General features: G+C 45.1%; 1 protein-coding gene across 1 annotated transcript in view; it reads left to right on the forward strand.

Moving 5' to 3' along the window:
* LOC116386104 (DNA-binding protein SATB2-like) overlaps window positions 1–4280 on the forward strand; it is a 14426-nt gene extending 10146 nt beyond the window's left edge. Inside the window, exons 9-12 of the mRNA XM_031852098.1 lie at window positions 55–285; window positions 377–529; window positions 1497–1688; window positions 2592–4280. Of these exons, the coding sequence (XP_031707958.1) occupies window positions 55–285; window positions 377–529; window positions 1497–1688; window positions 2592–3218 (1203 nt within the window). The 3' untranslated portion in view covers window positions 3219–4280. The remainder of the gene's footprint in view (window positions 1–54; window positions 286–376; window positions 530–1496; window positions 1689–2591) is intronic.
* The last annotated feature ends 11130 nt before the right edge of the window (window positions 4281–15410 follow it).

Raw genomic sequence — 15410 nt, forward strand, 5'->3', positions numbered from 1 at the left:
GTGTGTGTGTGTGTGTGTGTGTGTGTGTGTGTGTGTGTGTGTGTGTGGCTTCAGGGGCTGCTGTCAGAGATCCTTCGTAAGGAGGAGGATCCTCGCTCGGCCTCACAGTCGCTGCTGGTCAACCTGAAGGCCATGCAGAGCTTCCTCACCCTGCCGGAGGGCGAGCGGGACCGCATCTACCAGGAGGAGAGAGAGAGGAGCGCCAACTCCACCCACAACCTCTCCACCACCCACATCTCCAACAGCAACCCACTCAGACACGCATTCACAGGACCAGCTCTGCCAGTGAGGGACACTTTGTTTGACTTTATATGTCACATTTTATGTGCTGTTACTTTCTCATCTCATCTCACTCTCTGTGTCCTGCTCGGTGCAGACAAAGTGCAGCATGTCTGCCGCAGAGCTGCCGCTGAAGTCGGACCCGTTGGTCAACATCTCGTCGGGCGTCTATGAGGAGATCCAACAGGAGATGAAGAGGGCGAAGGTCTCCCAGGCTCTGTTCGCCAAGGTGGCCGCCAATAAAAGTCAGGTCAGTCCCACTGAAACATTTGTTGGTGCTTAAAGATGCATTCCTTGGTTGTTACCACAGACTCCTGCATTCAGAGAGGAACTGTCCCGCTGATAACCTTCTTAAGAATGACCTCACGCACATGAACCTCCCGTAAGACATCCGCGTACACATGCACACAGCTTCGAGCTGAGTTGATGATGTTTGAAGGAGTTGATGAGGGTGCAGCGTGCAGGTGTGTGAGTGTGTGTGTGTGGGGATCTGATTACCCGCTGTGGCCTACCATTGCGTCTCCATCCTCAGATAAACAATGCGGGTGATGGAGGGTGAGATCAAAGCAGAGTCTGCACTATAGGGAGGGGGGGAAGACAAAGAGAGGAAGTTTAAATGCCTTTGCTGATTTATTACCAACGCAGACCGAAATGGTTTGAGAGGAAGTGTGTGGAGACACACGAGATGCTAAAAAGTCTGAAATGATAAAGCAGTAAATGGACTGAAATTGATGGAGGGATGAGGCGGGCGACACAGTGGAGAAGGAGGAACAGAAGGATGCACGACGGAGGAAGAGATAGACAAGACGACGGAGGGATGATCGCATTATTACCATTAATTTCCAGGCTGAAGGCTGCGCATAAACAACAGCTGGTGGCAGATCCTGGGTCAGCCTAGCAGAGATAATCTAATCTTCACACACACATACACACTTGCAGACTCGCTGCTCCCCTCCGACTTTGTCCTTCTTTATTTCTGCTCTCAGGGAACAACTTCTATTCTAACACAATGAGTAGTTTATTTATTTAAGAATCTGAATATAAAATACTCCAAAAAAGACAAAAACTGTATCCACAAACAAAATCTGCCACAAAAAGCTCATTTTTTAATCGTCATCTATCCAGAAGAACTCGTCAGAAACGAAAGGACTTTTACAAAAAAAAAGTGAAGTCATGAAATCCTCATACGTTGATTTAAACACCTAAATCTCCTCCAGGGCTGGCTGTGTGAGCTGCTCAGGTGGAAAGAGAGCCCGAGCCCAGAGAACCGCACCCTGTGGGAGAACCTGTGCACCATCAGGAGGTTCCTGGCGTTAACGCAGGCCGATAGAGATCAGGTCTACGAAGAGGAGTCGAGGCAGCAGCACAGCGACAGGCTCCACACCGTCCTGCACATGCCAGAACAGCAGGTACAAACACGCAGCCAGTCGCCCGGGTTAGGCGCTCTGCAGTTTATAGTATGTCACATGTAGCTACAGAGCATTCATTGTAGTTTCTATTTACTTTAAAATCAATCAGGGGAAGTCATCTGTGGTTACTGGGAAGACTAAAAGAGAGAAATCCTGTGTGAAAACACGCTCAACCACGATGCAAGCAAAAGTGTTTTACGCGTGAGAACATGTGAACGCCAGCGTCTGATTTCTTGACGTCTCGTCCCGCCACCTGCTCCTCTCAGCAGCCCTCCTCTTCGTCATATTTGTGTCCCATAAGCCCATGAAAATAGAAGTGGTAGAAGAGCGGCCCACACATTTCCTGCTGAACACTCCTCCATCCCACCCTCTCCCCAAAACCCCAAAATGCTCTCCAGTCTGGCCCTAACCTCAATATTATTCAGGACATTCCCTGTAATTATTGAAGCAGAGAGAAAAAAAGAATTGCCATTATCTTTATTTAGGTCCTTTCATTTTCGATGGACCACAGATTTATGGTGCTGGATTCCTGTGTTTGGGTGTGCTGGTCGCCCCGCCCTGCTAATACGCTGGAGCTGTTTGTGTGTGCATGCCGGTCGGAGACACTTCCGCTTGTTCAATATTTGCCTTAATGAGTCTGCACTGGTTCACTTATTACTAAAGCTTTATGTTGTAATTACACGTCATGAGGCTGTTATAACATCTCTACATCCGCTCGTTGTCTTGAACCCTTAAAGTGTCTTCAATGTTACAGTATCCTTTTACGCTTTTATATGGTCACAAAAGACCTCGTCCTCTACATTAATACCATATTTTAATATTGCAAAATGATACATAACACGGCAAAACGTTCAAAACTTCTTTCCACAAACAGAAATGTAAAATAGATTCTTTTCTCGACAGGCCCTCCACAGACCGCCCCTGCCACCTCTGACCACTCCGTCTCCGATTCGTGAAGACCCACAGCCCATCCAGCTGCTGGTCCTGCACGGCTCAGAAGACGGGCCCCAGCGCGGGCCGAGCCCCGGCCTCGGAGGAGGCGGAGGACCGAAGAAGGCCCGGTCCCGGACGCGTATTTCCCTCGAGGCTCTGGGGACCCTGCAGAGCTTCATCGGCGACGTGGGGCTCTACCCCGACCAGGAGGCCATCCACACCCTGTCGGCCCAGCTGGACCTACCCAAGCACACCATCGTCAAGTTCTTCCAGAACCAGCGCTACAACGTCAAGCACCACAACCAGGTCAGAGAGCCCGTCCCCGGGGAGGACGACCGGGAGAGCTCGAGTCCCAGCGAGGGGGGCGTCTGCACGGCGGAGAGCCGAGGGGAGGAGGGTCTCTCTGCGTCTGAGGAGTCCAGCGAGGACGGGAGAGGATCAGTGGAGGCGTTCAGAACAGAGGGCGGAGAAAGAGATGTGGAGATGGAGAAGGAGAAGGAGGAAGAGGATGATGGGAAAGCCTCGGGGCCGGCGACGTCCTCCCTGTCCCCGTACAGCAGCCTGGACAGCCCCCCCTCTGCAGAGCAGCAGAGATAACAGCAGAGACACAAGAACTGAGGCAAAGGACACCATCAAACTGTGAAGCCGTGAATAAACACACACGCTGTCATCAGCTTCACCACAGCTGATGATCAGAGGAACTGTGGGAAAGTATTTAAGTTTGACTGAGAGGGGATACGGAGGTACTACCACTGCAGTGCGTTCACTTCCCACCAGTGTTTCTGATTTGATGATTAAAAGTTACAGTCGTTGTATAACTACCTCTGCAGCACAATCCACTTCTTTTACTGCTCTGTAAAGTATTACTAAGTGCACACAATCACAACATGGAAGCTGTGTATTTCTCTGTAAAGTATTGAGACGGATTATCTACGGTGGATTATGCTGCAGGAATGGTTTGAGACGTCTCAAATCTTCAGGGGGTTTATGTTTATTTATGTACGATTGGTTTATTATGTTTTTAGAGTTTAATGTTTAGTTTGATACTCAGAGTTTGGCAGAGTTTTCCTCTTGTGAGGCAGGGTTCACATGCTGGCACTAGAGTCAGCGTGGGATTGAATTTGACAAATTTCGGACCAGAAATGGGGTGTAATGTGACTGCTTTTGGGGTGTTTTTTTTTTAGGAGAAAGTCAACTTTTAGGAGCGTTTGACTCCCAAGCCCCACGGATGCCATAAAATGAACAACACTGGAATTGCAGTTTGCCCCAAATATTAGATGCCAACCTTACAGACTCACCCCGACAAAGCTTTTCAGTAAAATCCTCCCAAACATCACAGTTATTTTCTGGTGAGATATCAGAAATAACTGCAAATGTATAAATACAAACTGGCATTGGGCAGTAGTACCTCATGAGACGAGCTTTCAGCTGTGGGGAATAGAGACATGCAGGTCAACAACACTAGAACCTCCACCCAAACATCAGCTGAGCTCCATGTGAAACTCACTGACAGTAAATCACTACCCCCCCACCGATATTTATTACTTATATTTACTAAAGTCTGAGTATTACTGTTGTGATTATAGTTTTGCTTTTATTTTCTTTGATTTGACTTCAAAAGTTTTTGTAAATATGAGAAAAAATGAGGAAGTATGGACTCCGTGTTACACCGTTTAAAAGTATTTTTTTTTTTTTACAGACTGGAAGTTTTCTCGAGGACCTTTATGTACATTGTGATGTAAATGTTGACAATCCACCTGCCAAACTGATCCGTCATGGTATGTGGGACGCTGCCACTGTTTAGTGTGGTTTGAAAACACATTATTTCAGTTTGACAGTCGTCCCTGTGCCGGTGTTCAACCGTTGTTCCTTTGATTCTGTTGTGGGCAGGAAGTGAAGATCTGATAAAAAACGCTTTCCAAAGTATTCTCTGTGTGGAAAGTCTGCCTTTTTAAAAATACTAGATACAGATTTAAGAGATGAAAGAGAGGCTCAACGTTATCATGTGAAAGCGTGCGAGAGACACCGTCATTCCACTCCATCCTCAGCCCTCGCATACCTCGACTCTCACCACCAACTTTATAAAAAGAGCAGCTGTCAAACACACACTGCACAGTCCTCGACCTAACCACAGACGTATGAATGTAAAAACAGCAGCTGTAAAGTGCAGAATGCAAAGTGTACAATGCAATTAGACTCAGATTGGTCTTAATGAATCTCCTATTCAACACATTTTGTAACTCCCGAGACAAAGACGAAGAAGCGCACAGATCTGTGGTGTGGAGGTGATGGTTGATGCTGTGAGTGGACGGTCCTCGGGGATCAATGCAGGCTTTGCTCTCAGCTGTCTGCGGAATGAAGGTGGAGCTGGATGTGGTCTTCCTGACCCCCGTCCGGAGTCCACAATCTGTCGCCCCATCATCTCATGACGGAGGACGAGTGCGACCTCCTGTTATCACCGCTGGCGCTCTAGTGAATGTAGCTGATATATTCATGATAAAGTTTATTGCTACACGTATAATATTTATCCTCTTCGCTCTGGGGATCGTTACGAAGCGATTAATTTACGAGTCGTGGCGAACTCTGTGCAGCTTCTTGTCTACTTCACTTGCCAGGACACCTGATAACAATTTGAAACAGTTCAGCAGCTGCTAACACATGTCGATTAAGTGTTTGGCTTAAAGTGAATACTAATTTACAGACCGGACTAGAAGTAACAGCTCCCAGTGGTCCTGCTTGTTAAAGCCTCCCATGCAGCCTCAATGGGATTAGACCATCACCTCCTCTCAGCCACGGCTCTCACCTTCACACTAACCATCTATCAGGCGTCTGATTAGCAGAGCTCGATAGGGCCGGAAGAGGAGCAGAGTTCAACATGAACTGTGTGAGTGCGGGCTGGAAAACACTGGCTGCAGGTGTTGACCTGACGTGCATCAGATGCTGCAGGTAGTAGCACTTTTCCAGTTTGAGAGCTAATTTCATGGATTTTGCTCCCGTGAACAAACGCGGAGAGTAAACAACTTTTTTGTTTCCTGCTTCACATTACATTAGACGACTCTCAGAGCAGCTGGAGTGGAAACCAGGATGAGAAACAGTCGGCTCTGTTCTGGAAAGTCGTGGAAAAGCAACTGAATTCAACGTTTCACGTTCAGAAGACACATGTACATGAGCGGTGTGTCTTTAAAAACTAGTTTAGTGAAAGAAAATCACAGCTAAAGCATAAAATGTCCTTGTTTAGTGTGTTCATCGTAGTTAACTCACATAATATTACAACTGCATCAGTGAGTGTTGGTACGGTCCACTGGATTTCTGCTAACACAGCTGGCTATTAGAACCGTATGGCAGGCTGATACATGGCCATTAGAGGTGTGTGTGTGTGTGTGTGTGTGTTGTGGGATAGGGACGCAGGTGCTCGGTGCGCTGATATTACCCAGGATGCTCAGGGTGGGGGGGGCGTAGGGGTCGGGAGGGGGGAAGAGGCTCTCTGTGGAGCTCGCAAACACACCTGTGATCCCCTGTTAGCACACACACACACACACACACACACACACACACACTGTGCCCCCAGCCCCTGCGCTGCAGCACGCTAATACACACTCTGATAAACAGGCTAATACTCGCAGCGGCAGCGCTTTACACCCCATTGAACACAACACACGGTAATCAGTGAAGCCATCTCGTGGCACTGTGTGTGATGTTTGGGAGAATTCTGTGTGTGTGTGTGTGTGTGTGTGCATTGCAATGCCATGTATGCACAGAAAAGTACAGCGAGGCATTGCAACCTCATTAGGGAATGTTGTGTGTGTGTATAACAGAAGGGGCAAACCTAAGCATTTATTTTTTTTACATTCTTGGTTTTACTTTTGTACTTTTTCCCAACTTTCTAGTCCTCGGCTTCATTGCTAATATTTTGGGATGTGACTGTTCTGTTACACAACTTCATCAACCGAGTGCAAAGGACAACCACACGAACATGTTTTTAACACTTTAATGTTTCCAAACCACTGATTTAGAAGTGACAACAAAGGAGGGTTTTAAATCTAAAGTATCTAAAGTTAAAGTTATCACCTTGTCTGCTTTAAGCATTATAAGCAGGACTTCCTGGTTCAACGCTGACCCACCATACTGGCTCTACAATGCAATGCAAGATGTTCTCCTTTGTTTTTACTTCTACATACTATGAAGTGGTTTAGGCTGAACAAGTTGGTCCTTTTTTAAAACTGTGTCCAGCAATGCAACTAACATCATCCCCGAAACATTGACTCTGAAATAAAAGTACTGACTGAGTAGAAGGTAACTGGTTTGAAAAAACTGCAAAACCGATGAAATACTAGACATTTAGTTGTAATTAAAAATATTAATGAAAAAACACTCAACACACAACTTTTGGTCCACACACACACACACACACACACACATATGGTGAAAACACCCTTAAAACACCCAAAGATGAAACGAGTCAGAAAACGACCACATCACATCTCCTTAAAAAACAAACATTTCATTATGGCGGCTCTGGTGCATTAGTGGCCGACCAGCAGGTTTTGATGTGCGCCTCTAAATCACGTTACATTGAGCCAGTAACATTTTTACGCCCCCCAAAAAAAGACATTTCAAAGCAAAACCCTCCAAGAGAAAATTGAAAAACAATCAAAGACTAATAAGGCTTCTGAAAAAGTCTGGAATCTGATGATTTAGTGTTCCGTTTATTAAAGCAGTAAAAAGTTATATTTGTTGTTAATATATATACAAACTAAAGTGACTGTATGAACAGCAGCGTCGTACCTCTTAATGCCTCCCTGAGCTTTGAACACGCGGCTCCGGCCTACTGACGAGCTTATCATGAGAGTCAATGAGCTATTAGTTCTGTGATTACATAAGGCAGCCGTGGCTTAATTCACGCTCGGTAAATAATTGTGTCATTGCACAGTGAGTTCGCTTCACCAGCCCTGGATTTCACAGCATATCCACCAGTGCTGAAATCCAACAGAATCATCTTATAGAAAAAGTCCAACAACTTTCACATTTAAAAACAATGGGAAATATCGGTAGCACCGCCACCCAACTTTCTTTAATTTCATTGTTTTGAAATCTTATGCAGCGTGCTGTATAAGAAATAGAATAACTTGTAAACTGATGCAATCTTAAACCTATGTGTCCTTTGCCACTAACAGCTAAAGCTGTTTTTAACTGTTTAAACAAAGTTTAGGCTTTGGGACGCAACACCTTTAATATTATTAGTTGATAAAGAAGAGTGAGAAATTACAAATAGCTTTTGAAACAGAGTCTGAGATCACTTCTACAGTGTGCAATCGAGCCAAATGCATCGTATCCATGACATAGAAGGTGGATAAGTGACCACAGGTGAACTCTTTAACTCTTTAAGCAGGTCTGTGTAACCTCAGTGGAGGCCCAGCGGAGCCGTCGAGGAAGCACAGCTGGCCCGGGTGGCTGTGGGCTCTCGGCACCAGCTGCAGACTCTTGTGCAGAAAGAGCCACCAGGTGTCGGGGATTTCACGCTCCTTCCCTCCTCACGCTGGTTCCCACTGCAGCCTGCTGAACCGTTACCGGGTTGGATTAACACCGGCTGTTCCTCCACGGTGCCCCGCCATTGGGCCCGCTGCACGGCGGCGCTCCTCACTGCTTTTGTCGACTGGCTCCCCGGCTCCCTCACACAAGACAGAGCAAAAGTATGTTTGGATTTATTTTCAAGTTTACTTGGAGTCGCTATTGTTTTGTAACCTTGTAAGCTGTTTGCTGACCGGTCGACCGCGGCTGTTTCCACTCTCTGAGCACTGTTGTCAAGTTATGTAAAATGCTTCTTCTTCCCATTTAATCAGGGATAACAAAGTGAAGGTATTAAATCATAACTACCAGAAGTACAAGTGCACGCGGAGAGTTTCCAAAAGTGACAAACAGGTGTGTTGACCTGTGATTCCTCCTTGTGTCATGCTACACCCTTCCACCAAGTTTCATGAAAATTGGCTCAGTAGTTTCTCTATAATCCTGCTGACAAACAAACCAAGAACCAGGAACTCAAAAAAGCACATTTACCAAAATGTCAAACCTTCTTTAAGTAGTTGCGCGTGTGTGTGTGTATTTTGCGATATGAGTGCTGTGGAGACAGACTTTTCTCTCTCCTAATATGCCTTTTTGTTGTTGCTTTTTCTTACTCTCCTTCCCTCCCTCCTTCTTTCACTATTTCCTCCTTCCTTCCTCCCTTCCTCTCCTCTGTCTATCCGATATCTAACGACGAGTGTTTGAAGCTTAACTGGGATGTAAACAGAGAGAGGAGGTCTTCAGAGTAGTAATCGCATATGCACACAAATCAATGCACACAGATGCATGCACACACACAAACACACACAGATGCATGCACACACACAAGCCTTCAGACGGGCAGCACAAACTTGCAGCCTGCTAACAATTACAACAATTAGTGGTTCGGCTTTTGCCAGCCAGCCACACACTGCCTGTTTATGATGTGATCGAACACAAATGTCATAACAGTGAAGCTTTGAGACAAACATGCTGCATTATCAACATGATGCCTGAGAGTCAGTTAACTACAGCAAAGAGGGAGAGTTGGTGCAGCAGATATGCAACGGAGGACAGAGGAAGTCTGCATATGTACTGAATCATCTGCAAGTCACTTCGAGCAAGTCAGCGAGCCTCGAATCCCTTTGTCTGCTTTGTTACAACTACTCACTTTTGAAATATTCATGTTTATCGTGGCTGCACAGATTGGTTTGCAAGTTTGAGACGCAGAGGTGGAATCTGAAGAGCTGGCAAAACCTCAAAACTGAGAACAAAGATCTGTGGAGAGTTGTCCCTGCATCTGAAATGCTGCACCACAGGCCTTTTTTTTAGCTAGAAGACATTTTGAGGAGGAAAAGCATATATGTGTAAAATAATAATGTATGATCAGAACGTCTTGGTGCAGCGAATGTCCAGAGGTCAAGAAAAAAGATTCAGATTCCCCCCACGAAGAATAAGCACAGCAAGTTTCATGGAGACTGTACTTTGAAAAAGGTCAAATGAGTGCGTGATGCCATGTGGTGTGGCCGCAGTGTCTGTCCCTGTTCAGGTGGATTGAAGGTTCGGCTGCATCGGGGCGCAGCAGGAGAGCATTAACGGCTGCTGCTGGATTGAGCAGCTCTAACTGGATTTGCTCCGGGAGGAGAACTCACAAGTGACTAAAATAAGGTTAGTGGGCATGAATATGTGTGTGTGATCACTGTCATTAACGCATGCATCATCCACGCATCAAAACTGGCCTTGCTCGTGCAGTCTTCTGTCACAAACACACACAAACACACACACACATGCCTGTGTAACTTCATTTCTGAAGACCAAACACAATGGGGCCTTTTCACAGAAGACATTTTGACATGTCGCAGCAGGAGAAGCACAGGTGTAAATAATACAATGAAAGAGTTCCATTAAGCTGCTTCAGTTTCAGGGTTGTGGTATTGTGCATGCTGGCTCACTGTCACACTGTCATGTCTTACTGGGACACTTGAATAGAACAAAACCGGCGTTAATGTCATTAGCGACACCCGTGCTTTTTTTTTTTGCCTCCTGTGACAAGTCAAAATGTCTGCTGTGAAAAGAAAAGGGCAGCACTCTTTGATTAGACTTCTTATTCTCACGTCTTCTCTGTTCATTGGAGGCTGGGGCCGTTGTTTCTACAGCAGGGTCTGGCCCCAGGTCTTCGGCTGATAAATGTCAAGTAATCTGCACAAAACAATGTCAAATATTTAATTCAAAACGTCCCAAATTATTAATTCAAGTATCAATATTTAATATGCATTTAAATTTGCATAGAATGGCAATTTTATTTTATTTAGCAGTCCATGGGGGACCAATGCGTTCCACAACTACTTACTTATTTCATGTAGTATTAAGAGCTAAAGGATTACATTAAAAGAGGTGTTTTTTCATCATTAAACAGATTTTTGTGGTGAAGTTTGGGAGGGAGTTCGTCACCCGTGCCCCGCCGTTATTTCTAAGCATTGAAGTGGCTTGCTGGTTACAAGTGCTCATCTCGCTTATCTTCACTGTATTTGTGTGCGTTTGTCTGGGCGGTGACAGCAAGTGTCCTCCATTTTGGACCCTCTTGCTCTCTCTGAACAGAATCCACTGGTACCAATTCACTTTGTGTATGTTGAAATCAGATCCTACTTTTTAAAAGAAGACACGCTAATAAAGAAGATGAAGACCCTGAACGTGTGGCGTTGCAGTGGATCGACAACGATCCAACTAAATCCGTCTCTCTCTGTCTGTCCTCTTCGATCTCTCCAGTCGTCTGTCTTCCTGGCAGGCAGCAGTCTATCCTACGCTGGGACCGAAGCCTCCTCGGCAGACAGCGGCCCTAATTTCATTAATTATAAACCAATATGCTGCTGGCAGCCCCTCTGGAGAGGACTTTACCCAGCGCTGGCATCTGTTCAGAGCAAACACAGCGAGGGATGGAGGGATGGAGGGAGGAGAAAACAAGGACATCTCTGACTCCCGCCATGGGTGAAGCATGGTGCTGTGCAGGGGAACGGATGGGTGGAAGAACGAGGCGGTCGGTGGGGTTTTTAAAGTTCATGTTTCCAACAAGGATGCTGATGGAGAGAGTAGGGCCGTGTGGTAGTAGCAAGTTTGAGAAGAGACGCAATATTTAATATATTGTGCGACCGTCACTGAAAGTTATTTCAAAACAAACCACGATCTGTTTTCTAACCTTAACCAACATTAACCAGGTGGCATTGTGCGTCTCTGTGTGGGACACGAGGCTGATATGAAAGGTATTTTCGTATCAGAAACGTCGACATCCAACGCATCGTGTGGTTTGCAGAAACATACAATGTCAACCGTTTATTTCTGGCGACTGGGTTGAAATCTTAGACACATTAAGTCAAATGATAGATTTCCATTTCTGGAAGTTAACAACCCTTGACCTGAGACTTTCCACAAACTCACACGGCACTAAGTTTTTCTTAGTATTTCCATTGTCTTCAGAAAAGCCACTCATTGACCCAAAATTACATCCAGGGCCTCAGACCAATCTGTTGTTTTGTGGTGTGCTCTGCTGCAGGAGAGATTTCACCTTGTAGTGCATCTCCAATTCTCCAAAGCGCTGCAACATCCTCTGCTACACCTTTGTGTTTTTCACTGCTCATTCTACCTCCTTCTGAACAAAATCTTCCCCCTAAATGCTTATCAGGGCTTACTGTATGCCTGCGGGACGCCACAGGCACTTTCCATTGTTTTCCTTTGTTAAAATAGCTGCTGTTGACATGGCAGATGAGTAGTAAAATGGCAGTTATTGTTTTGTGTTTATCGTGGCGACATATTATATCCAAACTAATGTCAGTGACCCCTGACCTTTTTATCTAATACCACAAAAATTAAACAAAGAACCAGAATACACATAAACAGGCTGTTAATTCATCCACACCAGAACTGCACACAAACACACACGCATGCAATCAAAGTGCAAAAGCATGTCACTTAAGTGGAAGCTGTTTACTCCCTCATCATTCATAAATTATACACATAAACACACACATCCAAAACACACAGGATCACTGACAAAAGATCTACGCTTCTATTTTATTTCTAAGTTGCACCCCTAAGACAAAAGAAAATGATTCATGAATATTAGTGTAGTTGTTGCTGAGAGTTAACATTTAGCAGCAATAGTGGAATTTAAGTTAAAAGAAAAATGTCTGACATGACCACGACGGTTTAGTCGGCAGCTCGCAGCTAACGGTGCTAATAGCGCTAACGGTGCAAACACTGTCGTGGGTCGGGACAGTGTGATCTGCTGTAACCGGCGTATTAGAGCACGCTAACGTGCACTAAAAGCATGTGTGGCTCTGATTACAACACACACAGAGCAATAGCGACTTCATTCTCGGCTCACGGAGCTATATTAACGCTCCAAGTGTCGTGTAAAGCACCTTTTAATACCGTATCTGAAAGCGCCACACGCATTTCAAAAAGCAACCCAAACCAGCGGTGGGAAAAGGTGAGTTACTTCCTGTATCACAGAGCAGCTTTAATGTGATTTTCAGCTCTAATTAGAGTTAAGTCACTTAGTGTGTTGTAATGATGTTTGGCTCACAGAGCAGCAGACGCCGTCCATCAGCCAAATGAAATATTAAACTGACCTACCGCTGGATTACGTGTGTGTGTGTGTTTGTGTGTGTTGATTCATATTTGTAGTTGTGTCAGGAGACCTCCGCAGCACACTGTGCGTCCATTTTCTGCCACATACAGTAAACACACACACACACAAGCAGACACACACGTACACAAATGTCTGACCTACATTCACGATGCACAAACAGGGTGTCAGGAGGGGCAGGGCGACAAATGTGTGTGTTGGGGGTGAAAATCTGCAGGTGCACTGGGCCGTGAATCTAATGCAAAATTAGTGTTATCCTGCTGCCAAATAATTCATGATCCCGCATCCAAAATGATAGCAGAAGGACTCGACTTGTCATCCCCTCAGTCTATGTCACTCTCCCCCGTGAACCATGTTTTATTCAAAATGTCACATAGAGCATGAACTAGTAAATAAGTACAGCTACAATTGGCAATTCTCTGCTTTGATCCCAAAGGACTGTTAGGCCTGATTCAACAGTAGATAAAAGGAACGAAGTGGCCCTGACTTACTATATGTAACCTTTTTCTGCAATTTTACAGAACACAATACTTCATGTAGTGCCACACCCCTAAAATAAATAAGCATTACCAGTCAGGCTCCCAGATGACATTTTCCAAAGAGTATTGTATTAAGAGTCACAGATACAATAAAATCAGCTCCAGCTGTGACTCCATGAACCTGGCTTCATGGGTGGTGATCACAATGTTGTACCTGCTACAAAGAGGAATGAAGGGAGGTATAAAAGAAACAGCAAAGGAGACTTGGCTTCACTTTTAGTTCACTGGCCAGAGCCCAGTTGAGTGTGTTTACTTTATCGTAGGTCAGTGTGAGCACACACCCACTAACTATAGCCAGGGCCCCAGCATATAAAACCCTAAATAATAGGTCTACATTTAGAGAAATCATCGGGTGTCGCTGTGGAATGCAACACCATTGTGGTGAAGCATTTTCACAAAAGAGCAAACAACCACTGGAGAAAGCCAGAGAGAGTAGTTTTAGTATCAGCTGTTTGACTAAATGTTGTTTTAGAAGCTATATAATTGTATTAGTACCACTTGTGCTTTTCCTTCTATGACAAGTCAAGATGTCTGCTGTGGAAAAGGCTTATTATATCAACTCTCTTACACCTGTGAAGTGAAAACACATTCTGGCTCGTAGTGAAGGTTTTTTTTATCTTATTCCATAGAGACATAAACCCTCCAAAGGCTTCATATCTCAGCCATGCTACACTGCCATCTATCAGGCGCTGAGAACATAGCCGATTGCCACGCATAGGCCTGCTCAAAATAATAAAGAAACAGGGAATGTGCCGCTAAAGGAAGCAGTAACATTAGGGCACTGGACAGAAATGCACCGAATCGATTCTTATTGTGAAGGGCTGAACACAGAGTCCACAAGAGTAAAAGTAAGAGGAGTAGGTAGATGTTGTGATAGCTACAATTAGCCTCAGTTAGCATAATGGCCATTTGTACACATCTGTTTAAATGTGTGGTAAAATGTATCTCCAGTGCAGCATGGTTATGAATACCGGTGGGAACACATTGGATATGAAGCCTGGATGCTACGCAGGCGACACATGATCTTTGTTTTGTCATGATAAACAAAAGTTGACAAGAAACACAGTCGACAGAAAAGCCTTCCTCCTCTGATAACCTAAACACACACACACACACACACACATGTGATTGCATATACACATATTCACACTCAAAGCCACATGTCTAAGTTGATCATATTTGCCGGTGAAGTCCTATGATTGCAACGTAAACAAAATGGAGCACAAAGAGGGAGGTCTGAGCCCTGTAGTCACCTGAGCATTCGCAGACATGAAGGTGTGTATGTGTGTGTGTGTGTGTGCGTGTGTGTTCCCTCTAATGAGAGACAACGGCCGACCTGGCCGTGCTCTGCCCGAATACAAAGCGATTCCATCGCAGTTCATGCGAGCTCTTTTGTTAAACCATCACATCTTACCCAGCAAACCCACTGCCATTTAGAATAACAGATGAATAAATGGACGAGGGGGAAAGAAAAAAAAACCCAGTAGACTGAAACCACAGTGGAACTCAGTAATGGTCAGCCAGGCCCACCACGCCTCAGCAAATGTTTGTCCTAACCTGTTATTTCTGGCATTGTACTGTCTCAAAGAGATCATTTTATTCTCTGAGAGGAATGCGGCAGCTATAAATAGTCTGGAGATGAAGGAGGGGAAATCAGAGATTTGTAGAGTAATTACAGAGCCAGAGTCGAACCCTTCTGTTATGGCTCATTTTTCATCAACCTCTGTCTCCACGACTGTCTGACTGACTGACCGACTGAGGCAAGATGGCCGTTTTCTTGATGGGAAATGCATGTCTGACCCGATACATGACCTCGATTTCTTCGATTTGTCTGCTCAAAGAGTCTCAAGATTTAAAGGAAGGGTTTTGGGAAAGTCTGTCCTCACAGGAGAAACCACACATCTGACGTGTCGTTTGTAATGGTTTTGATGGCCTGCAGATGGTGGCATCAGATCAGAAAACACGTGTCAGTTTGGGGACTCATATTATCTTGACGTTTCTGGTTAACAACAGTGAGTGACAGGAAACAGAATGTATCGAAACACGAAGTAAAGCTCAGGGGTTTGTGTC

Source organism: Anarrhichthys ocellatus, unplaced genomic scaffold (genome assembly GCF_004355925.1).
Source record: "Anarrhichthys ocellatus isolate YVR2014 unplaced genomic scaffold, GSC_Weel_1.0 scaffold12, whole genome shotgun sequence".
Classification (NCBI taxonomy): domain Eukaryota; kingdom Metazoa; phylum Chordata; class Actinopteri; order Perciformes; family Anarhichadidae; genus Anarrhichthys; species Anarrhichthys ocellatus.